This window comes from Sarcophilus harrisii, chromosome 4, assembly GCF_902635505.1.
Source record: "Sarcophilus harrisii chromosome 4, mSarHar1.11, whole genome shotgun sequence".
Lineage (NCBI taxonomy): Eukaryota > Metazoa > Chordata > Mammalia > Dasyuromorphia > Dasyuridae > Sarcophilus > Sarcophilus harrisii.
Genome location: NC_045429.1, coordinates 264,511,888 through 264,539,569, shown reverse-complemented (window position 1 = coordinate 264,539,569; position 27,682 = coordinate 264,511,888). Strand labels below are relative to the sequence as shown.

The 27,682-nt window shown below is 34.2% G+C and overlaps 1 protein-coding gene across 1 annotated transcript in view; it reads right to left on the bottom strand.

Moving 5' to 3' along the window:
• ADGRF1 (adhesion G protein-coupled receptor F1) overlaps window positions 1–5,577 on the bottom strand; it is a 44,774-nt gene extending 39,197 nt beyond the window's left edge. Inside the window, exons 1-4 of the mRNA XM_012549104.3 lie at window positions 5,484–5,577; window positions 3,877–3,934; window positions 1,939–2,088; window positions 663–836 (exon numbers count right to left, since the gene is read on the bottom strand). Coding sequence (XP_012404558.1) covers window positions 663–836; window positions 1,939–2,088; window positions 3,877–3,934; window positions 5,484–5,552 — 451 coding nt within the window. The 5' untranslated portion in view covers window positions 5,553–5,577. The remainder of the gene's footprint in view (window positions 1–662; window positions 837–1,938; window positions 2,089–3,876; window positions 3,935–5,483) is intronic.
• Window positions 5,578–27,682: the final 22,105 nt, after the last annotated feature.

Here is a 27,682-nt window from a genome sequence, read left to right as displayed (position 1 = left end):
GCTCACTGGATTGGTCATGGAGCAGCTCCATAATGTCACCCAAAACATAAAGTCCAAGATATTCCCCCTAGTTCATCCTCTATCAAAAATCAGAACTGAGCTGAAAGCAGGGAACTCAGCCAACTCTGACTTTTAGCACCAGTCTTAATCTCCGCTTTGCTCTGATATTTTTAAACTTTCTTTTAACCCACTCATTCCATGCTCCTCATTGCTTTCTCCCATCTTTTTAGAGTCTGTAGGAAGAGATGGGAGTGATGATGCCAGGAGATACAGCAACAAGGTTCAGGTACTTGGCTAGTATAGCTCTATCTATATAGAGTCATAAATTGAGAATTGAAAGATCCCTTAGAGATCATGGGGTCCAACCCTCTCATTTTACAGATGAGGAAAGTGAAGTTCAGAAAGGCAGAATGACTTGCCCAGCATGTAAATAGGTATAATTAAAGTATGAACCTATGTTCTTTGACTTTAAATCCAATATACTTTGTAGAAACCAAGATGCCTATCTGTGACTCTCTTAACTCTGAAAATCTATTGCATTCCCCAAATATTAGTAGCTTAGGGATCACTGGTAGGGTGAGAAATAAAATGTGTCAAGCTTAGAGGAAAGCTTTTCCCATTCTTCCCTCTCCAAGCATTCTATAGTTATTCAATGCTCTTACTTGTCCTCTCACAGAAGTTGATGCTGTCATGAAGATTGTTTGACTGACAGTCACAGCTTTGATGTGTCCCAGTCTTTTTAAGATGGCATCTCCTGGGATCCAGGCAAGTGTAAGGAAACCAGTGGTAACCATCCTCACAAGCACATCTTAAGGTTCCATTCAGGATGCTACAATCTGCATAGAAGAAGGAAGAGATTAAAAAAAAATAAGTGTTTTTTAAAGAAAATGTTATTGTTAGTTAAATAATTCCCAATTACATGTGAAAATAATTTAATATTCATTCTTAAAAAATTTGAGTTGCCAATTCTCTCCCTCCCAGTCATTCCTCCCCCATCCCTTAAGAAGGTAAGCAATATATCAATTATACATGTAAAGTCATGCAAAATATCTTCCAATATTAGCCCAGAATAAATGTTTAATAAGCACCTACTATGAATGGTGCTCACAAATAATATTACATTAGAAGAAAAGTTGAATTTTTTTATTGGGTCTAACATGTATATCTTCAATCATTAAGAAAAAAATGCTTTATATGGATTTAGTCATTCAGTCAAGGGGAAAGAAAACTAGATTTAAATCAGAGGATTCAAATCCAAATCCTGACTCTATTTTAGTATCTGTGTGATTTTGGATGTCTCTTTAATTCTTCTAAGTCCTCATTTTCCACATTTGATTGGAATTGATGCCCTCTAAAACTGGCACATAATAAGATCCTAATATTGGTTGACTGACTACCAGTCATTAATTACATAAGGTATTAAGTTTCAATTGGGAAGAGAATGGAAGAGAAACCAGAACTTGGAGGCAGGACCCCCAGATGATCAAAAAATCACAAAGGCTACTACCTGGAAAAGTAAGAGTTTTTAAGGGCTCAGGACCTTAGGAAATTTGGAAATTACTGGGGAAGCTGGAATAAAATATGAAGATCCTGTATCAGAGAAGTCAAATACAATAGGATAGGTTCTAAAAGTAAAGATGTAAATCTTAAAATGTGACAAGGGCAGAGTATAATAATAAATTTGGAGCTGTGAGTGACCTTAGAAACCATTAAAGCTAATCTCATTTTATAAATGAGAAAACATCTGAGAACATAAATGGCTTATCTAGTGTAACACATTTATTAAGTTTCTAAAGCAGGATTTTAACTCAGGTCTTCATAGCTCCAACCTTTACTGTGCTACATAATAGCAGGTAATTTTACTCCACTCTAAATAGTTGACACATCCATATTGATTTATTCCCCAGACCAATCCTGAACAAAAGAGTGTTGGCTCACATGTAGTAGCTTTCTTTCTGATAATTTCCAATGTTCCATTTGGCCAGGAGTATTGAGGCTTCAGAGCCTTTAGAAAATTCTGAAATTTCCATTTTTCAGCTGAATGTTGATAGGTTACCTGAAACAACAGCTCATATTTCTGTTTCATTCCTAAAGAAAGAAATAGGTAAGATAAAAAATTTACTCTTATTTGAGTCGAGATGAGAAAAATTGCTAGAACAGAATGGAGCATTTCATAGATACAAAGGGATGTTCTAGTATGATACAGTATTCTCAGAACCACAGAATCTGATAACTAGAAGGGGCCTCCATGTCCTACTCATTCAACCTCCACATTTCACCATTAAAGAGCCTCAAGTTATAAGGGATCCCTGGAGTTAAAAATTCTTTCTAGATAGATAACTTAACCCACTAATTAATGAGTTGTACAGCTGGCCCAGTTTGGCTAGGATGGAGGGACACTTGCATTTCCTATCCTGGGTTGTCTTTTATTGCCATCCCTAACTCTCAAAGTCCTTCACTAACCCCAGATCACCATTCCTATAACCCTTGAGCTACCACATATGCCATCCACAGGGCACTATCACCATAGGAACTCTTTCTTAGGATTTCCATTCTCCCAGTGTTCCTCCTTTCTTGAATCTGGAGAAAATGTATTTGGGAGATATAAAGGGAAATATGAAGTACAGTAATTCTGATGAGTTGCCTATTTTATCTGTTTGAAAGGATGAGAGGTAGGCTCTCTGCTAGCTGGAAACTGTGTATTAATAGCACAGATAGTATTTTTTTTCACTGCTATAGAAGCTCCTGTACAACATAAGAGTTAATGGCATTTTTATCTTCATATCTTTAATGTCAGAGTGTTTTGCACATATTGTGTTATTTTACAGTCAAGTCTGACTTCATGATCCTATTTGAGATTTTCTTGGAAAACATATTAAAGTGGTTCACCATTTCCTTCTCCAGTTCATTTTACAGATGAAGAACTGAAGCAAACATGGTTAAGTGACTTGCCAGAGTCACATAGCTAAGAAATGTCTGAGGCTGAATTTGAACTCAGGAAGAGGAATCTTCCTGACTTTAGGTTCAGTACTTTATCTACTCTGCCATCTAGCTGTTTGTACATAGTAGTTATTTAATAAATATACATTGATTGGTTAAAATCATGTTACTTGCAGTCATGTCGTAACACTCCCAAATGAAAGTGAGCCCAATTGTTGTTGGGTGTTTAAATCATCATCCAACTGATTTTACCCTGGGCAAAGAATTCCTAATGCCATAAGACATTGTGTAAGACATAGCCTTAGAGTTGAAAAGTCCTGGGTTCAAGTTTTGTCTCTTACATATTAGCTAAGGAATACTGGGTAAATCACTCTTTCAGTGCTTTAGTCAATCCTAGACTAAATCACAGAGAAGAGGGGTATGTGTATTGAATGAGGCAGTTTCTTCACCTGGGAGCTCCATATAACAGTGATTTTTTTACATTTACTTGTGTCAATTTGACAGTCTGATGACGCCTATGGCCTCCTTTTCAAAATGTTAAATTCATAAAATATAATACATGATTATAAAAGAATCCAATTATATTGAAATCTAGCTATCAAATATATTTTTAAATGATAATTCAGGGACCCTATGTTAAGAACCTCACCTTTATACCAACAACTTCCAATAGTGGCAGTCCATAGCCCTATACATATTGTATAAGAATCTCTCATTACATTTCTGTGGATATCTAAGGAAATGTTCTAGGGATCATCCATTTACCTCCTCTCCAAACTGGCTGATTAGAAATGCAATACACACACACACACACACACACACACACACACACACACATACACACACACAGACAGAAGCATATAAACACACAGAGTTTTTGTCCCCAAATGAGAAAATGGTTCTGTGACTCTAACTGTGGGACCTGAAAACTCTCACCTGGATGTGTTTCCTTGCTCACAGGAAGGTCCTTTTTTGTTTTGAGACTCTTGTTTCTCTGAAAGGGAAGCAAGAGAAGTTTTTAAAATTTGTGTTTTAAATTAATTTGCTACATTTTCTGAGCTAGAGCTCAAATGAAATTATAAATTCAAATCCTCAACAAAAGCAGTATCAAAAGAAATGCCACAACTCAAGAGTAGCTGCTGACCTCTTTCCCTAATCCAATTCATTTGCATGTCATAGCATCACTTTCCTAATGTCTTGGTCTTCTTGGAGAACAAAGAACATACAAAAATAACAGCAGTAGCAGGAGCTGGCTAACCAACTCAGTACCTGCTTCTGAATCTCTCCACAAAAGCAGAGACCTGCTGAAGAACTCTGTTCTTTTGTGAACAAAATAATATTATATCTTTACTGATTTACAGTCCAAGATCATAGCATTGTAGGAATATAGTCTTGAGCTGCCCGGGACTTCAGATGCTGGCTCCAAATAAATGACATTGATAAACAAAGCAGGAAAAAGGCCCTCCAGACCTTTATGGGAGAATTATGGGAGAAAACAGATCTAAATGAAAACTAAATGAAAGGATTTTGTACTTCAGAGACATGCCTTTGCAGCAATTTCTCAGCAGAGTGAAGTATACTTGGTCTCTAGATGGTACAAAGAGCATCTTGATTTGATTTTTATACAGAGGCATATCATATCATGGAAAATTTATATATGCTTTAAGGTTTGTATTTTAGAAACAAGGTTTGTTCTCTATTTCTTTCTCATGACAACTGAAATATGCAATGTTATTAATTAATCATTACAATAATTACTAATAATACAAAGTAATTCTCATTACCTAATATCATCTAATTGATATTAATCACAAGTCTTTAATATTACTTATAATTAACTATAATATTATTATCCCCATTTTGCAGATAAGGGCATCAGAATGGTCAGAGGACTTGCACAGGTATAGTAGATATATGAGGCAGGTTTTGAACTCAGGTCTTTCTAAATCCAACTTCAATGATCTATTTACTGTAGTACCTAGTTGCCTCTAAGAACATGGGATTTGAAGACATGGGACCAGGATTTAAATGCGAGCTGCTGTTTACTGCTTATGAGATTTGGGGGAAATTACTTTAAATTCAAAGACCACATTTTTAAATTTGTGAAAAGGGGAAATTATTTCCAAGGTCCTTTCCAGCTTTAAAGCCATGAGCTCAGGTCCAGATGAAAATGGTGGTTTCCTGGCAATACAACTGAAACTATGTCATCTCAAGGAAAGTAAAAGACCTCTTCCAGGATCCAAAGCTGATCCTGAGCTTTATTAGTTCTTTTTGTCACTTCATGGAGATCCTCTTCCCCTCCCCACAGATGTAAGAGCTTTGACTCACTATTACCACTGTTCAACCACCAAGAAATTGAAGTCCAGGAAATTCAATCACTTTTTTATTGATATCAGAACCAGGACTATTATTACAGAGGTATTGTGGCTTCCAGTTCAATTGCTCCAAACTTAAGTTTCTTGACTTTTAAAGAATCCCAGGAAGAGTTGAGATGAGAGATATTAGAAGTGATAAAGGATAGTAGACAGAGTAAATAGACTCACCTCCAGCAGGTCTTCAGATCCCATAGCCAAAGTCAGAAGGGTAACCAAATAGAACTCCCAAAATTTCATCTTCACTTTTTTCTTTTGTACCCTAGACTGAATATAAATAGCAGATAGCAAGGCATGAAGCTTGGAGTTAGATTACAAGGATAAGGCAACTCACTATCTGGTTTGAGCCCAAAAGATAATTTTTATTGGGTTATGTAAAAAACTTGGGCACTACTGAGCCCAATGTAAACTGAGATTTCTACACTGATCAAATTTCCCCTAATAGCTTGATAAAATATCTACTTATATTCTATACTAACCAAAAGGAGCACTGCTTTAAAATCTTCTTTGCAGAAAGAAATGGATTTTAGTGATTTTGTGGTCTTAAAAAGAGACCACTCTTCAGTCTTCTTAGTACATGTACCGGCTCTTAGCTTTAAAAAATGATTCTCTTTTCTTTATGATTAGGAATATTGATCATCCTGCTCTTTTTATTACACAGAAAGGGTTTTTTTTTTTAATTATCCCAGGGAAGATAAAATTAAAATACCAAAGCACTGGATCATTTAGCTTCATTAATTTCATTATATAAATAATACAAAGAAATGAGCCAACCAACCTTGAAAATCTACTTCTTTGAGGCTTTACTAACTACAATAAATTATCCATAATTCATGAGATTAATAGCAAAATTCCATTCTTAGCTTCTCTAACCTCCTCAAAAAAAGTCTGACACAGTGCAAATATCACTGGATAACCTGAGTTCAAATTTTGACAACTGTGTATCTTGGGGAAAATTCTCTTGATATCAATTTCTTCATTAAATAAAAGATCTCCTGTAATTTTTGAATCATATGATCTTATAGACGGGCACAGTAGGTTTGTTTGAATATAATTTAAATGAAAACCTAGAGCAAAGTCAAATGTAAAATTTATTTTATAAGGATAAGGTCAAGTGTGAAAGAATAGTTATCTCTTCCTATCCTCATCTTGATGAAGGTAAGAGTAAAAGAAAAAGATAAAAATTATAAAATAAAAAGTTAGATTAAATGATCTTTTATATCCCTGTAGATTTTAAAAACCAATGACCATTAATGGTCTCCCCACCAACCCAGGACTACCTAACTATAAAATTAATTAGTTTAAAGCAAATAGTGCCTCTTATCAGGGCAAGGTTATTCCTAGAAATTAGAAGCAAGAAGTTCCTTCCTGTCATAGTAATTCCATGCTTTGCTAGACAGTGACACATGTAGCATGATTAGTCCTAGGAAATAATAATAACAATAATAATGGCAATATTAATGCTGATGATAGCTGACATTTTCCTATTTAATATTTTATTTTCCTAATTACATGTGGAAATAATTTTAACATTTTTTTCACCCAAATTCTGAGTTCCAATTTATCTCCCTGTTCCCTTCCCCTCTTGTTGAAAAAGGAAAGCAACTCAACATATGTTATACATTTGTAGTCATACAAAACACAAAAATTCATGTAAGTTATTCTGTGAAAGAAAACACAAACAACAACAAAAAAACAAGAAAAAAATTTTTAAAAGGGGAAAAAGTATCTTGGCTCTGAATTGTCTCTACCTGTTCTTTCTCTGGAGATAGACAACACTTTTTATCATAAATCCTACAGAACTGTCTTGGATCATTGTAATCCTGAGAATAGCTAAGTTATTCATAGTAGATCATTATATAATATTACTATTACTGTGTGCAATGTACTCCTGATTCTACTCATTTCACTTTGGATCAATCCATGTTAAGTCTTTCCAGGTCTTTCTGAGAGCATCTTGCTCATTCTTTTTTTTTCATAATTATAAGTTTTTATTGACAGAACTCATGCCTGGGTAATTTTTTACAACATTATCCCTTGCACTCACTTCTGTTCCGACTTTCCTCCTCCCTCTGTCTACCCCCTCCCCCAGATGGCAAGCAGTCCTATACATGTTAAATATATCACAGTATATCCTAGATACAATATATGTGTACAGAACCGAACAGTTCTGAATCAAAGAATTTGATTCAGAAGGTAAAAATAACCCGGGAAGAAAAACAAAAATGCAAATGGTTTACATTCATTTCCTAGTCTTCTTTCTTTGGGTGTAGCTGCTTCTGTCCATCCTTGATCAATTGAAACTGAGTTAGATCTTCTCTTTGTGAAAGAAATCCACTTCCATCAGAATACATCCTCATACAAGTATTGTTGTGGAAGTATATAATGATCTCCTGGTTCTTCTCATTTCACTTAGCATCAGTTCATGTAAGTCTCTCCAAACCTCTCTGTATTCATCCTACTGGTCATTTCTTACAGAACAATAATATTCCATAACATTCATATACATGCTCATTATTTCTTAAAGCACAATAGTATTCACCACAATCATATACAACAACCTGTTCAGCCATTCCCCAATTTTTTGCAACTACTAAAAGAGCTACTGTCAATATTTTTGTACACATAAGTTCTTTTCCTTTGTGTTTTTATGGTGTTTTTACCTTTTTGGATTATAGACCTAATAGTGCTACTGCTTGGTCAAAGAAGTTGCATGGTTTTATAACTCTTTGGACATAGTTCCAAATTCCTCTCTAAAATGATTGAATTTCACCAATAGTACATTAGTATTTTAATTTTCCCACATCCCCTCCAACATTTGCCTTTTTCCTTTTCTGTCATATTAGCCAAACTGATACATGTGAGATGGTAGCCCAGAATTATTTTAACTTCAGTTTTTCTAATCAACAGTCATATAATTATAGATAGCTTTGATTATTCTGTCTGAAACCTGCATGTTCTTATTGATAATTGATTATTTGTTTTTCTATAAATTTGACTTGGTGGCTATTTGTTTGAGAAATTGTAATTTATAGAAAACTCACCATAAAAACTTTTTTTTTATGATGACTACCAATTAGTGTTTCTCTCCATCTTAGTGCCTCTCATTTATCCTACATGGTCTCTCTTTTTATCCGGTCTATTCTCAAAAGTGTTTTGTTCCTAACTTTTCCTTCCCCTAACTTCCCTGCTTTCTATTAGCTTCCCTGCCTCTTCTCCCATTCTCTTCTCTTCCTACTTTCCTGTATGATATGATAGATTTTTATCCCCAAATTTGTGAGTATATTATTCCCTCTGAGCCAATTCTGATGAGAGGAAAATTCCCATTTTCCCTTCCCCTGGAAAATCTTTTTCAGGTCTCTCTTAGGTCAGGTAATTTATCCCATTCTATTTTTCCCTTTCCACTTCTCTCAATGCATTCTTTCCTCTCATTGCTTAATTTTTAAACATAATCATACTATCACATTCACTGTAGATCCAAGTTTTCTATCTATAAGTACTACCTCTAACTGCCTTGATAATTAGAAAGTTTTTTTAGTAATTATAAATATCATTATCATAGGTAGGAATATAAATGGTTTAATCTTATCTAATCCATTATGATTTCTCTTTCCTATGTATCTTTTTATACTTCTTTTGCATCTTGTATTTGAAAATTAAATTTTTCATTCAGTTCTGGTCTTTTCATCAGAATTTTTATTGAATGCCCACTTCTGCTCTGAAGGATTATGCTCTTTTTTTCTGAGTAAGCAATTCTTTATTGTAATTGTAGCTCTTTTGCCCTCTGGAATATAATATCTCAAGCATTCAAATCTTTTAATGTAGAAGTTGCTAAATCTAGTGTTGTCCTGACTGTCGAGCTACATTATATACCTAGGGAGGTCTGGGATCTGACTACTGTTCTTGAAAGTTCATTTTGTGGTCTCTTTAGGGAGGTGATTTCAATTTCTATTTTATTCCCTGGTTCTAGAATATCAGGGTAATTTTTTTGATAATTTTTTGAAAGATGTCTAAACTCTTTTTAAAATCATAACTTTCAGATAGTCCAGTAATTCTTAAATTATTTCTTTTGGCTTTATTTTCCAGGTCAGTTTTTTTTTTTTCTAATGAGATCTCACATTTTCTTCTATTTTTTCTCATTTTTTTGGTTTTGTTTGATTATTTCTTGATGTCTTATAAAGTTACTAGCTACCATTTGCTCAATTTAAACTTTTTAAAAAATAATAGCTTTTTACTTTCAAAATATATGCAAAACTAGTTTTCAACATTAACTCCAAATTTTTCTCCCTCGCCTAGACTTCAAATAATCCAATATATGTTAAACGTGCAATTCTTCAATATGTATTTCCACATTTATCATGCTGCACAAGAAAAATCAGATTAATAAGGGAAAAAAGAAAGAAAAAAAGGAAGCAAATAACAATAAAAAGGTGAAAATACTATGTTATGATCCACATTCAGTCCTCATGGTCCCTCTCTTTCTAGATGCAGATAGAGTTCTCTATCACAAGTCTATTAAAACTGGCTTGAATCACCTCACTGTTGAAAAGAGCAACTTCCATCAGAGTTGATCATCACATAATCTTATTATTTCTTTGTACAATGATCTCCTAGTTCTGCTCATTTCACTTGGCATCAGTTTGTATAAGTCCCTCTAGGCCTTTTTGAAATCATCCTGCTGATTGTGTCTTATAGAACAGTAATATTCTATAACATTCATGTACCATAAATTATTCAGTCATTTTCCAACTGATGGGTATCCACTCAGTTTCCAGTTCCTGGACACTACAAAAAGGCTACTACAAACATTTCTGCACATGTGGGCCCTTTTCCCTTTTTTTATTATCTCTTTGGGATACAGACCTAGTAGAGACACTGCTGGATCAAAGGGTATGCACAGTTTGATTGCTCTTTGGGCACAGTTCCAAATTGCTCTCCAGAATGATTGAATCAGTTCACAACTCCACCAACAATGTATTAGTTTCCCAGTTTTCCATATCCCCTCCAACATTTAACATCTTTTTCTGTCATCTTAACCAATCTGAGAGATATGTAGTGGTATCTCAGAGTTGTCTTAATTTGTATTTCTCTGATCAATAGTGATTTAGAGCATTTTTCATATGACTAGAAATTGTTTTAATTTCTTCATATGAAATTTGTCTCTTCATATCCTTTAACTTTTTCCATTTGGTCAATTCTACTTTTTAAGAGTTCTTCTCAAAGAATTTTAAAGAAAGTTTCTCTGATAAGGTTTTATTTCTCAAACACAGAGAGAACTGAGTCAGATTCATAAAAATAAGAGCCATGTCCCAATTGATAAATTATCAAAAGATATAATCTATTCTCAAGGGTTATAAATTCATACATATGCTTTTACCAAACAATACCATTACTAAGTGGTTTTAAAAGGGAGAATAATAGGAAAAAAAGATCTTAAATGAATCAAAATGTTTGTATCAGCTCTCTTCTCAGGGCAAAGAATTGGAAATTGAGGCGATGCCCATCAATTGAGGAATAGCTGAATAACTTGTGGTACATGATTGTCATGGAATATTGTTGTTCTATGGGAAGCGATGAGCAAAATGCTCTTGGAAAAAAATCTGGAAAGTCCTCCATGAACTCAAGCAATACATGAAATGTATTGTATACAAAGTAATAGCAATGTTCTAGGATGACTAGCTGTAAATGATTTTGTTATTCTCAGCAGTACAATGAGGCACGACTACTCTGAAGGACTTATGATGAAAAATCCTATCCATACCCAAAGAAGAAGCTGGTTGTGTCTGAATACAGATGGAACAATAGTCTCTCTTTTTTAAACTTTATTTATCTTGAGAGCTTTTTAAGTTGGGATAAGAGACCTATTTTATGTCACAGAATGACTTGTATGGAAATGTTTTTGCATAATTTCACATGTAGTTTCTTAATTGGGGCTAGGGGTGAGGATAAAGAAGAGAATCTGGAACTCAGAAGTTTAAAAAATGTAAAAATTGGGGGCAGCTAAATGGTGCAGTGGATAGAGCACCAACCCTTAAGTCAGGAAGATCTGAGTTCAAATCTGGCCTTAGACACTTAACACTTCCTTGCTATATGACCCTGAGCAAGTCATTTAACTCTAATTGCTTCAGTAAAAAAAAAAATGTAAAAATTGTTTTAAATGCAAGTGGGGAAAATAATTAATAAATAAGAAAAAAATTTTAAAAGAGTTTTTCTCTTCAGTGAATTTTTATATATATTTTTCCATTTGACCAATTCTGCTTTTCAGGGCCCTTTTCTCTTCATTGTATTTATGTGCTACTTCCAATATTTGAACTATTCCGTTCTTAAATTGTTATTTTGTTCAGTGTTTTTTATGTCTCTTTTAACAAGCTGTTGACTCTTTTATCATGATTTTCTTGTATCGTTTTCATTTCTTTGCCCAATTTTTCTTCAACCTCTATTACTTGACTTTTTAAAATCCTTTTTGAGTTCTTCCATGACTTGAGAACAATTCACATTTTCCTTTAAGGCTTTGAATGCAGGAGCTTTGACTTTGTTATCTTCTTCTTAATGTCTTTCAATCTTCCTTGTCACCATAGTAACTTTCTATGGTCAGAGTTTTTTTTTTTTTTTTTCCTGTTATTTGCTCATTTGCTCAAATTGCTCAACCAATTTCTTGACTTTTAATGCTATGGTAAAATGTGACTCTGCCTCTATAGGGAAGGTAGCATTGTTCCAAGCTTCAGGCTTTTTTCTGTAACTGTTTTCAAAGGTAATTCTAGGGACCTATAAGATTTTGCTTCTTCCAAGATAGTATGATTTAGGAAGATATGTGTTTACTATTCTCCTGTACTGTGCACTTGTTTGTGAGCAACCACAAAGGCTTTTTATGATGAATCCTGTGGCTACAAGTTTTTATATTTTAGTGCTCCTTCTCATACTTGGATTAAGAACCAGGATTATGACCCAGAATCAAGTATAGGCAATACAACAGTCATGTTCCTGGTGCAAGCAAGGGATTCCTGTAAATATGTTTCCAATCCATTGACTAATTAATTATCTTACCATTTGTGAGCCAAGAGGTCTAGAAATCACAACTATTGCCACTAATTAGTTGCTACAAGACCTGCCAAGGTTTACACTCTACACTGACCTTGGTACAACAGACCTTTTCTGATGACCTTCTAAGTTGTCTTAGGGTGGAAAATTGGGATGGAAAAAATGGTTTTTGCCACTCGAGAATTTGTTTAGAATCATTATTTAAATGTATTTGGAGGGATTTGGAGGAGAGCGCTGGGGGTTCTTGTCTTTACTACCCCATCTTGGTTCTTCCCCCCAATAGCTGACATTTATGTAGAGCTTATTTATGTAGAGGAGAATTTCTTATTATCATTTGATCTCTACAACAACCCTGTGAGAAAAGCATTATTAATAACTTCTTGTAATTGAGGAAGCTAAGGCACAAAGTGAAGTGACTTGATCAGGGTCTCATAGTGTCTGTTATAGGATTCAAACCCATGTTGTACTGTTTCCAATCCCAATGCACTATTCATTTTATCATTCACTGTCTTTTGAATCAAATTCCAAAGTTGTTGCCCCAAATGAAAAATCTGCTTGCTATGACTCACTGGTTCTAAGTGAGAGATCAAAGCTTCATATAGTTTCCCCCCCCCCCCTGCTCTGCTCAATTGAGATTTTTCTCTAAAATTTCTTTATAAAAAAATCATTTCTGCCATTGCTTTGACTGTGGCTTTGATTTTCTTGACTAGCACTGAATGGAGAACGAAAAAAATAGAGAGTTATACAAAGGGGCTGCCCACCTTTCTTGTTGCCCTTGAAGGCAGTTACTATTTCATCCATTGAACTAATTTCAAGAGCAAATGGAGAAGCAGGGAAAATTTTTACCTGTAACACATACATATTCTTAACAAATACAATCCCCTTAGGCATCTTTTCTGATTCTAATCAAGGGAGTTCTTAACCTGGATATCTGAACTTGGTTTTTAAAAAATGCTTTGTTAACTTACTATATTTCAATATAATTTGTTTCCTTCATATTCCTATATATTTTATTCTATGCATTTAAAGCTATTATTCTGAGAATAATAAGATTATTATTATTATTAATTGACTCCTATCTGCCAAAGGGATTCATGACACATTCACACTAAAGCTTAAGAACACCTGGGCCTGTTTATTACATATTCTCGGAATCCACCAACTGTTTCCCTCTCCGTGATAGGCTACATCAGCTCCTGTAATCAGGATGCTGAGTATTTACATAGTATTATTCTCTGGACCAGCTGTGGGCTCTCTGTGGAATGTTCTCCAGCTGTACTGGCAGAAACCTTGGTCTAAAGGATTAACCATAGTAGAGACTCTCTCATTTCCTTGAATTCATATGGATAAATTAATTTTCTGATAATTCTTATCCTTCAGCTTGCTATGAACAATCACTAGGATTTGCTTCTCAGGGTTTGGAGAGGGACTCTCTATTGTCTCTATAACCTTCCCTGAAAGCATTTATGGCCAATGTTGCTTTGCTTATTTATATCAACATTAGTCACTTTATCACAGAATGATCCTCAGTTTGGATTGCTCACACTCCCCACTTACCCTATTCAGAATACTTTTTAAAAGAATAATAATTTAATTTAAATTAATTTCTTGATTATTCTCATAATTTAATCATGGGAATTTAATCCTATAGATTAAATTCATGGGTATTTATGATTATATTTCTATGATACAATATTTCTTAATTATCAACTTATCGGTTTTTTTCTTACACAAATGTGCCGAAAATATTTGCTTTTGACACCTGCTTCCTCTTTTTTTTTTTTAATAAGATCATAGATATGGAGCAGGAAGGGATCTTGGAAATGATCTGGACCAATTATCTCATTTTGCAGATGAAAAATTTGAGATCCATAAGGATATTACTTATCCAAGGTCACACAGATAATAAGTAGCAAAGCTGGCTAAAAAATTCCCAGATATTTTTTCCAAAATAGTGCTACTTCTATCTTGTACTTATTAGTAAAGAGGCGCCTATATATGCTAGGCACTGTGCTAAGAGCTAGAGATAACAAAGAAAGGCAAAAGAGAGTTCCGGCCCTCAAAGAGCTCATAATCTAATGGTGGAAGACAACATTCCTTGTACAGAGAAACTATATATAGCATAAAAAAGAAATCAAGAGAAGCAGGAACTAAAATTAAAAGGTAATGGAAAAGGCTTCCTATCGAAGACAACATAACTGGTACTTGAAGAAATTTTCAAAATCCATTGTGCAAATTAGGCTCTATCCCTGATTCTATCCATCTTCATGTCATGGAATCACTCTCACATGGAATACTACTGTGTTGTAAGAAAAGATGAAGACGTGGTTTAAGAAAAATCTGGGAAAAACCGATGCAAAGTGAAGTCAGCAGCATCCAGAGAACAATCTACCAAATAAAAACAATATGGTAAAGATGATCAACTACAAAAGATTTGATAACTTTGGTCAACACAGTAATCTACCCAAATCCAAAGGATTCGTGATGCAAAATCTTTCCCATCTAAATAGAAAACTGACAATCTCAGAATGGAGACTGCAGAACAAAGTATAGTTCCCCTTTTATTTCCCTGGTTTGTTTGTTTTTTTAACATGACTAATGCAGAAATGTGTTTTGCATGACTTCATACGTATAATGGCTATTGCTTTTCTTGCTTCTCTCCAAGAGAAAGAACTTGGAACTGAAATTTTTTTTTAAAGTTTTAATAAAAAAAAATTTATATCACAAATTTAGATTTAGATTAAGTGATAGTTTCCCTCCAACTTTTGTGTCATTTTCACTGAGACAATTTCTCCTTGGTGAGAATAAAGTGCAAAAGAGAATTTCCCCTTATTGATTCAGTTTTTTGAGAAATTAAATTGTTACTAAGGCAAATTAAGAAAATATTAGCTGCTGTGTTCTTGGCAAAGAGGAAGATTTAGAAGACAGATGACTGGACAACTATCACTATTATCATGTCTTGTTATTGTGCTAGGATTGTGGTAACTTAGACCTGAATTCTCTCTCTTCCAAACCTTGACTCTTCCAGAAGTATATTACAATAATAGGTCTCATGCCATGAATTAGTAGTGATATTTGTGAAATCAAATGTTGCTCTTTGAATTAGGATTTCTGGTTTACCTCACTTCTTAACTATATTTGGTACATTTATGAATAGGAATTTGAAAACATGAGTTTAATTTCTGGATTCTTTCTTGAGTTCTGTCTTCTATGAATTTCTTAGTTTCTCTAATGTTTTTCTTCTTTCTATAGTGTGGCCAATCCTATATCACCTCAAACAGTGGTTAGTTTTAATTTTTATCCTAAAATATCAACCAGTTGTATTGTACTTTCACAGCTACTTAGAAACGATTCTGACATTAGTAACCAGTTACTTCCTCCTGCTTGTTAAGATAATATCAGTTTCATTTTTGTGGTATTACTCAGGGATCTCCACCCCTCAGAACCTCCTAATCCTCTTCTTGGACAAAGTATACATGATAAATAGAGGCATGGAACTTCTTTATAGACTATATATTTCTGGACTTTTTCTTTCTTAATCCTGAGACATAATTTTCTATATATTTTCCTGTCTCATCCTCCATGTACACCTTTATGTTGAATTCAGCAACTATTAAAGTATATTTTAATTTAATTTGAAAGGTTTTGGCAAGTGGTTTTAAATAATTTTCTAATCTCTTGGAACAGAAATTGGTACATAAACAACGATCATTTACTTGGTGATCTTTTGGTAAATGTTTACCAAGAGCATTGTGACAGAGAATAACCCAGTCTTCTGAAATGATGTTTTAGACATATGATGAAAGTGCCAACTATTTTAATTTCTCCAAGGAAAATGTGCAAGGAATCCTTACATTTAATTGTAACTTTGTTCTCCTAGTTACATATGTAGCCAGAATGTCAATTCTGATATGAGACAGTTTCTCTGTAAGTATCTCTACATATTGGTCACTGGACAAGGATCTGGGTACCATCAGAATACCAAAAGTTAAATGATTTATAGATAGTGTAAAAAACATATGATTCCTAGCACTCTCTGATTCTCTCTTTGTTACTCTGGAACCATTACTAGAGAAGTGGAAGGGGGTTACACTGGATCAAGGGCCATTTGGTATTGGTTTTATTGTTTGTTTCATGGGTTGCTATGGCCAAAGATTTCATCATCAAGTAAGCAGTATACTGGAGATGAACCTCTTTGTATTTAAGCTGGCCTTCTTCAGAAAGCAGACCCAAGTCAGTTGCCCAATTCTTTATAACTTGAGAAAAATAAAAATAAAAAGACTCCTAGTTCAAGAACAGATGTAAAATTGGGGTAAAGGTTAGGCAAAGTGCTCATCATGACAGAGGGGACAATGATGGGATGTTTTCTAACACTACTTTTTAAAGTCCATATCTTAATTTTGAAAAATTGTTCTCCCCATCATTGCAAAGGTATTTAGTTTGTAAAAAGATCTATTAAGATGAAGGCTCCACTAGGCAATTGCTAATGTCGTAAGATTTTCAAAATTTACCTAAGGAAACCAATAAATTTCTCATTCCTTCTTTGAATAAAAGCATCAAAAATGGCAGATAGTAAGGAAGTAGTATAAATAGATCATTTTATTATGATTTTATTAGGGCAGAGGCTGTCAAACATGTGGCCCATGGCCTGCATACAGCCCACAACACCTCTCAGTGTGACCTGAACCTGATTTAACATCTAATTCCTATATGATTTTAACACACTGATATATTAATAATAACAATAAAAAGAAATCTGTCAACTTGTATGGTTTTTTAAGTCAATATGTAGCCTGTAGGGCTTATGTGGAGTTAAGTGGTCTCCTTTATATCTGAGTTTGAAACCCTTGATATAGCAGACTACAGGTTTAAAAACTCCCTCCACCAATTTAATCAGCAATAGGTTTCTAACATTGTTTTAGAATTTCTTCCATTGTGAGGTTGAGTAGTTTGCCTATCATTACTTATGCATCAGAAGCAGATCCTGAATTCAAATCTTCCTGAATCTAAGTCCTTCTCTTTATTCACTATATTCTCTAAAATATGGACAAATTTATTAATTTGTAAATCAACTAATTAATCAATCAACAAAAATTTATCGCATCTGCCTATGTGTCAGATACTGTGTTAAATAGACAAAATGATTAGTTTTGATTTTATATCCCTTGCATTTAGCACAGCATTTGGCATAGTACATATTTAATATATGCTCAAGATGAATTATTGAAAGAAAAAATGAAATAATCCCTACTATCTGAGTATTTACACTTAAGCTTTAGTAGATATTAGCAAAATGCTCATATTCATATATATACTCATAGTTGTATGTATATAACATATGAGTATACATATAATATATGTATATATGTGCTATACATAAATATGCATACATATATGTGTGTGAGTGTGTGTGTGGGGGAAGCAGCTAGGTGGAGCAATAGATAAGAATGCCAGACCTGGAGTCAGAAAAACTCATCTCTCTGAGTTCAAATCTAGCCTCAGACATTTACTGTGTGATCCTTAGTAAGTCGTTTAATCTTGTTTTCCTCAGTAATTTTTTATCTGCAAAATGAGGCAGAGAAGGAAGTATCAAATTACTCAAGTATCTTTGCTAAGAAAAACCTAAATGGAGTCATGAAGAGTCAAACACGACAAACAATTCAATAACAAAAAGTGTATATTAAATATATATGTGTGTGAGTGTGTGTGTTATATTTGGAGAGAGAAATGTATATATACTTACATACAGTGTATGCGTATATGTATTCAAGTACATATACTCAAATTCTTTATTTTCAGTAATTTTCTTAAAGAAATGGCTCTGAAAGATGATACGAAAAGTGAGACAATGGGAAATATAAGTGATACACAAAAGATATTAATAAAAACTTAAAATCAATAATTTGCAAAGCATTCCTTTAATCTCGATTCTCTTTCTAGTTTATTCCATCATTGATTTAAATGAAGACATTAACTTGAAGGGCCCATTTGTGAACCTGCCTTCTAGTCTGATGATCTACCTTGTTTCTCAGAACAAAGAGCAAGACTCTGATCTCATTAACCTTTCTCTCTGTTGTCTTATTACCTCCTAGCTACTGACTTCAGATCTTTATACAATTGTTTCTTTCGAAGCTCCTCTCAAGCCACATAGTCTAAATTATGTGTATTGTTTTATTTATTAACATTCACTTTTCGATTTTGAATCACAAATTCTCTCCCTCTTTCTAGCCCTTCCTCTAATCATTGGGAAGCAAGCCATAAGATGCTCAGAGTCTACATGAAATCTTTCCAGATACATATTTTATGCACATACATACACAAACTACATATTTATCCTATATGTTGGTACCTGTTGTTTCCCTAATAGGACATAAATCTTCTAGGGTAGAGACAGTTTTTATTTTATTTTAAAATTCCTTTCCTTAACATCTAGCACAATGCTTAACACCAGCACAATGGTAGGTACTTAATAAATGATTGCTGATTGATTTAAGAAAAATTTCCTCTTCCTTCTCAACCCAGCAATTGCTCTAGCATCCTCTTGGTGTTCATCCCCTGCATATGACAAGCCCAGCCCAATTTAGTTTTGAAAAAAAAAAATCTGGCTTCAGTACTTAAAGACTGGCTTCATTCCAGACCTCTGTTACCAGAGATTTTTGTCTTCTCACTTGTGGTTTGGTATGGCCTGGAGTAACAGCAGATTCCCTTAAATGAGAATTAATAGCATTTCAGCAAAGATGCCAAGCCTTTTGTTCCCAGCCAAGCCTTCAGCTTAGCAACAAGGACATGACACTCCTAGAAACTTTAAGTCACGCTTATTTCTCATTTTTCCCATTTGATTTTGTTTAGTCAGAGCAAAGTCCAGAGAACTTGATCTTCCTTTTGAATTGTTTTTCTAACAAAAGTATCGAAGTTATAATGGTGAAAGGTACATTAGAAAAGGTGATGGGCAGATAGATGGAATGGCTCATTGTAGATAAATATAGTAATTATATAAATTTATAAATGTAAGAGTGAGTGAATAAGTGTGTGTGTGTGTGTGTGTGTGTGTGTGTGTGTGTGTGTGTCTAGACTGAACTGCATGGGCCTATTCTCTTCTGTAAAAATAAGTAAGTTAATTAGATGGCTTCTGATGTCTCTTCTGAGGTCCTATAATCATTTCAGTTGATTAGAAGATAGTGTTAATATAAGCACAGTCATAGGTTTGACACCCATCCAAGCCCTTAGAAGCCAATTACCACTTCTTCTCAAAGAAAAATTATGCTTTCAAATCAGAGATTATACACTCCTGACTCTATTGACTTTGTAACCCTCACCATCATATGTTCCACTCCTGGCCTTTCTTTACTAGATCTGATAGAAAGTTAGGATGACATATCATAGGAATGGAACCTTTCAAAGATGAACAGAACTTTATTGACCTAGATGACTCATTTTAAGCATAAGAACAGGGACAATATACATTTACTATCCAGTTCCTCTCTCCAGGGACAATACAGAATTTCTCATATCACATTTCCTTTGATGTATGTAGTTTTCAGACTATATAGCCCTAAATTACTGTATATCTACAAAGGTTCCAATATTGAGTATTTCCAACTATTTCATAATAACCAGGGGTTGTTTGATTTCTTTCCAATTATCTCAAGGTCTTTGTTTCAATCAACCTGTATATGCCTCCTTTCTCCACTCTATCCCTGTAGTCTGATAGTCAACTATTCATCCTTAGAATGCTGCCGTAACTCTTACCAAATTAAAACTGGAAAGGGAATGAAAGAACCATTTTCAGAGCTCCCCTTAAGCTACCAGGTGCATTAACAGATGTTTTATCATCAGACTTAAATGAGTTTTATCTCTGTTTTAGTCACTTAAACTCCCTGGCTACTATGAATCTTCATTCATTCATTAATCAGTTATGGAGTGGTACTACATGCAGGGCACTCCATCATTTTTTTTTCTTTTTAAAGATCAGATTTTCATCTCACCTAAGATGGAGTGCAAAGCTAACTCATGAGGCCATTTTCACTATTTATTGTCATTAGAGATTTGGCCTATGTCATTTTTGATCTGGACAGCTTTTTTTTTTTTAGGCAACCTAATAGCCCCCAAGAACCCCAAGGTTTAATTAATACCAAATAGTTTGGCCACTCAATCTACATAGTCACCTACTGCAGGTCAGAACTCCTTGGCTTGAGACTCACCAATCTCACCCTCCCTGATGACCAGGATCATAAGCATGAACCATCTCCTCCTCAGTCAACAAATTGTCTTGAGGACATCTGCCAATACCATTAAGAGGACCAGGCAGAATTGTGTAGATCAAGGGTCCTCAGACTTTTTAAATAGGGGGCCAGTTCACTGTCCCTCAGATTGTTGGAGAGCCGGACTATAGTAAAAACAAAAATTTTGCTTTGTGGGCCCTTAAATAAAGAAATTTCATAGCCCTGGGTGAGTGGGATAATCGTCCTCAGCTGCCACATCTGGCCCACGGCCTTAGTTTGAGGACCCCTGGAATCAGCACAAACTCATCATCACAACTGGTAAAGCAAAAGTATGTGTCTTGTTAGTGAAGGGTCAATGATATCATCCTGTTGTATGATTAGTTTAGCAGTTTGGCAAGCATTTATTAAGTGACCACTGTGTATAAGGCATCATGCTATGTGCCAAAAATACAAACACCTACAAGACACAGTTGCTGCCCTCAAGAAACTTTTAGACTATGTTTCTTTTATAAAATGATCTTTACTATCAGATATATTCAAATAGGAACCACATTTTTTGTTTTATTTTTGTACTGGTCTAAGAGCTTTCTTGTTCAATATCCACTATCAAATTGAGCTTTAAAAGACTCTTTATACTTTATGAATATCTATGTCTTCTGCTGATAAAGTACAAACCTAAGCTTTTAAGAAACTCTCTGTCAACTTATTCCATACTAGTAGCTACTGATTTCAGTACTACTAAGTCCAGTGTATATTAACCTCACAGATCTGCCATATTGTCTGTTCTTTCTTCTATAAAAAAATTGCCTTGCTAAGTTCACTTCTTTTTTCTGTTTTTTTTTAATCTTTCCCATGATTTTTCCCTTTTGCTCTGATTTTTTTCTTCCAACATAATTCATAAAACAATGTGAATTAAAAATAAATAAACTAAAAAAAAAGATAGTCTTTCCCATGTTATTGAGTCAGCAATGTAAAAAGATATATGATTGATACATAGAGACATAGATAGAGACCGAGAACCACTGCTGTTCAGTTGTTTTCAGTTATGTTTGACTCTTTGTAAGTCCACTTGGGGTTTTTCTGGCAAAGACACTGGAGTGATTTGCCATCTCCTTTTCCAGTCCATTTAACACATGAGAAAACTGAGTCAAACAGTGGAAAGTGATCACATAACTAGATCACATATAGGTTACATAACCAGTGTCTGAGGCCAGATTTGAACTCAAGGAGGTCAGTCTTTTTGATTCCAAGCCCAATACTCTATTCACAGTATCACCTAGTTACCCACATAGAGATATACATTTTTATGCATACAGTTTACAATCAAGAAATTTATCACAAAGCTGTGTTCCCCTATACAATTAGCCCACTTTCTAATCTGTTGTCCAAAAATTCATAAACATCTGGATTTTGAACTAGGAAAAACCTAAGAGGTCAGTTGTTGTAACCTCTGCATTTTACAGAAAAGGAAATTAAGGTCCAGAAGAGAGAAATTATTTTTGTTATGGTCACAAAGCTAATATTTAGATCAGGACTCAAACCAAGAATTCTAAACTGCAGGCATCTTTCTACAATGTCACATAGGAAAGTCCCTACTACCATAACATTGACTAGGACACAAACAAAAATAAATCACAAGTTGTGGTATATGAATGTAATGGTAGTAGAAATGAATGTAGAATATAAATGTATTATTGTGCTATAAAAATAATGAGCAGATGGATTTAAGAAAAAAAGTAGAAAGACTTACATGAACTGATGCTGAGTGAAGTGAGCAGAACCAGGAGAACATTGTACAGAGTAGTGGCAGCAATGTGCAGATAATCAACTTTGATAGACTTTGCTCTTCTCAGCAATACAATGATCTAAGACAATCCAAAAACACTCATGATGGAAAATGTCACCCATATCTAGAGAAAGAACTATGAAGTCTGAATGCAGATTGAAACATACTATTTTTACCTTTTTAGATTTAATTTTTGTTTCTGGTAGTGTTTTCCTTTTGTTATGAGTTATCTCTCAAACAAGGCTAATATGGAAATATGTTTAACAAGATTGGATTGCTTGCTATCTTAGGGAAGGAAGAGAGAAAGAGAAAAACTTGGAACGCAAAATCTCAGAAAAATAAATGTTGAAAACTATCTTTACATATAATTGGAAGAATAAAATAAAATACTATTAAGTGCAAAAAAAAAAAGTAGTCATTTCTGGGGGAAAAAAAAGGCAGAGGGGAAGATAAGATCTGCTTTGTACAAGTCCACTTTCTGGCAAACACTAATTCCATTAAGCAAAAGATACCTGTAGGGGTAAGCATATCTCATATTTACAGTAAATTCTGTTTGCTTATCCATAATCCAGACAATTAGAAAGTTCAGTACACTTTAAGGGAAAGAACAGAAAACTTGAAATGAAGCCCTCATTAGCATTCCTCCCTCTGCTACTTATGATTCTATGACCTTGGGCAAGATACACTCCCCAGGCTTTATCCTGTTTACCTAATGAAATCACAGGACTGAGCTAAATAATATATTAAAAATATAAGGCATTTAGCCAAAGTGGTCTCTAACCCATCTCCCAACTTTAATATTCTGTGATTCATACAACCGCATTTTCTTTTCTGCAATCAAATTTTATGAGAAAGGCAGAGTGCTAGTTCTGGGGTCAGAGGATATGGATTGAATTCCCTATTACTTGTGTGACCCTAGGCAAGAGTTCCATCTCCATTCCACCTCCACTTATCTGTACAATAAGAGAGTTGGACTAGATGACTTCTTCTGTCCTTTCCAGCTATATATCTATAATCTGCTGACAAATAAATTAATGATATAATGGACCCAAAGCAACTTCTAAGTTATACCCTGAAATCAGCAAAGTTTCACACTAATTCCCTCACATCAATTAATACATTTATAATCAGTAATAATAAGAACTAACATTTTTATGGAACTAGATGGCATAGTGGATAGGATCCCAGACCTAGAGATAAGAAGACTTATCTTCCTGAGATCAAAATTGGCCTGAGACATTTCCTAGCTATGTGATTCAGGGCAAGTCACTTAACCTTGTTTGCCTCAATTTCATCATCTGCAAAATGAAAGGTAAAGGAAATGGTAGACCACTCCAATATCTATGCCAAGGAAATCTCACAAAGAGTCCAAAAAAAAAAAAAAAAGATTGAACAATAAAAGACCTAATAAATCCCAAATGGGATCACGAAAAGCTGAACACAATTAAAAATGAGATTGAGTAACATTTATATGGTGTTTATTATGTGCCAGGAAAAGTGCTAAGTGCTGTATAATCATTATCTCATTTGATCCTCACAACAACCCTAGAAAGTGGTGACATTAAGATCCCCATTTTACAGAGAAAGAAATTGAGACAGAAATAATAATAGCACCAAAATCCTAGAGCTCTTGTGAAGATCAAATGAGAGATAATATATATCAAGTACTATGTAAACCTTAAAGCACTATGTAATACTATTATTATTATTATTGTCATTGTTCATATTGTGGATGACCATGGAGCACATTGAATAGGGTACTGAACCTGGAGTCAGATAGACCTGAGTTCAGACATGACCTCAAATGTATCCTAGCTGTATGACCCTGGGAAAATCAGTCAATCATGTAAGTGGCAGTTGGAAATTCAAGCCTGAAAAATGTTTACAACATTACAACATTTACAAGCAATTCTTCTTTTAGTGACAAGGAACTGAAAATGATTGGATGCCCATCAGCTGGGGAATGGCTAAATAAGTTATGGTACATGAATGTAATGGAATATAATTGTTCTATAAGAAATGATGAGCAAGCTAATTTCAGAAAAGCCTGGAAAGATTTATATGAACTGATGCAAAATGAAGTGAGCAGAACCAACATTCTACGAGATTATGTGATGATCAACTGTGATGGACTTGGCTCTTCTCAACAATAAGGTGATTCAAGGCAATTCCAATAGACATCCAGAGAGAGAGCTATGTAGACTGAATGTGAATCAAAGCACAGTATTGTCACCTTTATAATTATTATTATTTGTTTGCTTGTTTTACTTTTATTTCTTGTATTATTTTCCCTTTTGATCTTGCACAACATAACAAATATGGAAATGTGTTTAGAAGAATTGCACATGTTTAACATATATTGGATTTCTTGCTGTCCTGAGGAAGTGGGAAGGAAGGAAAGAGAGAAAAAAACTGGAACACAAAGTTTGCAAAAGTGAATGTTGAAAACTATCTCGCATGTATTTGGAAAAATAAAATACTGTTTAAAAAAAATAAATTTAAGCCTGAATCTTTATAGAGAGAAGTCTGGGATTAAGATGTCGAATTGGAATAGTGTGCATGAGATTGCCTAGGAAGAAAAATGTAGAGAAAAGAAGAAAGGATCTTGGGAAAATTCTAGTATTAAAAAAATGGGAGGGGAAAAATTAAGAAATATTAGAAAAGCAGGAGAAAAGATAGATAACACAGTGTCAAGGAAGGAGAGATTATAGGGGTTCATCTCACATTCTAATACTACAGAGAAATCAAGGAAGGTAAAAGGTAAAAGTTCAGAAAAGGCCCATGGATATCAAAACAACTGGAGGTCTGAGGGAGAATGTGCCACTGGTTACCATTGAGGTGACAATTTCAGAAATGATAAATATAGGTTGAGGAACAAATTAATAGTGAAAGAATATAAATTATGCTTTTAAGAAATCTGTAAGTAAAAGGAAAAGGAACATGTGGCTTATAGGAATACCAAAAAAACAACAACAACAACAACAACAAACAAAGGAAGATTAGGGGGACTAGAGGAAACCTCAGTAGACAGAGGAGAAAGAACCAATGGAAAAGGAAGGGAAAAGAAGATGCGAATGAAGAATGAGTCCCAGAGCAGAGAAGAGAAAATGGGATCAAGGGAACAATAAGAAAGATTAACCTTGGCAGAAAGATTAGCCTTAGTGTAGTGAGTAAAGTCAAGGAACTGAGTTCAAGTGATGCTTCTGATGAATACTAGTTGTTTGAGTGAGCAAATCAACTTTGAGACTTAAACTTCAGAGAAGGTGCTGATTTATATCAATTAAAGAAGCTTACTGACCTAAAGTTCTCTATACTAATGAAATCATAGGATTTGTCTAAATAATTTATTAAAAATATAAGTATACATACCAAAAGAGTATGCCCATACATATAAATCTGGCCACCTCAAGAATGTGTGTGGCAGCTCTTTTTATAGTAGCCATAAACTGGAAATTGATCAGATGCCCATCAATTGGAGAATGGCTGAATAAATTATGGTATGTGAATGTTGTGGAATATTATTATTCTGTAAGAAATGACCAGCAGGATAAACACAAGAGAGGCCTGGAGAGACTTACATGAACTGATGTTGAGTGAAATGAGCAGGACCAGGAGATCATTATACACAGCAACAACAAGACTATATGATGATCAATTCTGATGGACATAGCTCTCTTCAACAATGAGATGAAACAAATCAGTTTCATTTGTTCAATAATGAAGAGAACAAGCTGCATCCAGTGAAAGAATTCTGGGAGATGACTATGAACCATTACATAGAATTCCCAATCCCTCTATTTTTGTCTGCCTGCATGTTTGATTTCCTTGGCTAATTATACACTATTTCAAAGTCTGATTCTTCTTGTGCAGCAAAATAACTGTATGGACATGTATATATATATATTGTATTTAATATATACCTTAACATATTTAACATGTATTGGTCTACCTGCCATCTGGGGGAGAGGGTAGGGGGAAGGAGGGGAAAAATTGGAACAAAAGGTTTTGCAATTGTCAATACTGAAAAATTACCCATGCATATAACTTGTAAATAAAAAGCTATAATAAAAAAATCAAAAAATAAATAAATGTGGCCACCTAAATGGAGCAGTGGATAGAGCACTGAAAATGGAGTCAAGAAGACTCATTTTCCTTAGTTCAAATCTGGATTTAGACACTTATTAGCTGTGTGACCCTAGGTAAGTCACTTAACCCTATTTGCCTCAGTTTCCTCATCTACTAAAAAAAACTGGAGAAAGAAATGTCCAAGCACTCCAATATGTTTGCCAAGAAAACCTCAAATTCTATCACAAAGAGTCAGATACAAGTGAAAGGACTGAACAACAAAATGTATATATTTACACACATACAGAATCCTATGATCTCATAAGCATAAGGAACTTCTGCTATGGAAAGTACTTCTCCCAAGGCAACTGGATTAATAATAAAATAGCTAATTATAGCATTTATTTAATACTTTAAAGTTTTGAAAATCCTTTATAAATATTTAGTCATTTTCTCCTAAGAATCCTAGGAGACAGATATTACTATTAGCTCTATTTTACAGCTTAAAAAACTGAAACAGAGATTTGCCCAGGATCACATTACTAGCAAGTGTATGAAGTTATATTTGAACTAAGGCCTTCTTAACTTCAGGTTCAATAGCAGGAGATTGCTGGAGAGCTATGGATGGGTTTCCCAGCCAAATGCCTGAGCTAAGCAAGTAGACCTTTTCTCTTCTTGTGAGAAAATGATGGTGATTCAAGGAGAGATGAAAAGGTCTACCAGACCTCACACATAGATCTACCTACCAAAAGGTTTACCAGAGGTAAAGCAAAGTTACATATTGTGTTCCCAACAGGAGATTAATAGCAACATATATAAATATATATGTATATTTAACACAATTAATATAATACAATGTAATATAGTATATATATATATATATATAGTATAATATAGTATATTATAACATGATGTAATCAAAATATTATCCTAGAAGACGTAGTGAGGAAAAATGATGGATTTGGAGTCTGAAAAGCTACCTTTAAATCCTGGCTCTGACATTTAGTAACTGAATATTCAATTCTGGGCTAATTTCTTCATTCATAAAATGTAAAAGTTAAACCAGATTCATCGAGGTTAGAAGTTGGGGATCAAGAACCAGATTTAGGACAGCCCATTAGAAAGGTTTGCCTATGTCCAGCTATAAAGGTTTGCCCTGATCTCCATATTCCATCTTCTTACTTTTCTTTTTCAGACTTACATCAATAATTTCCTGTATCTTCATTCTTTAATTTCACTAAGAAGAACTACATTTTCAC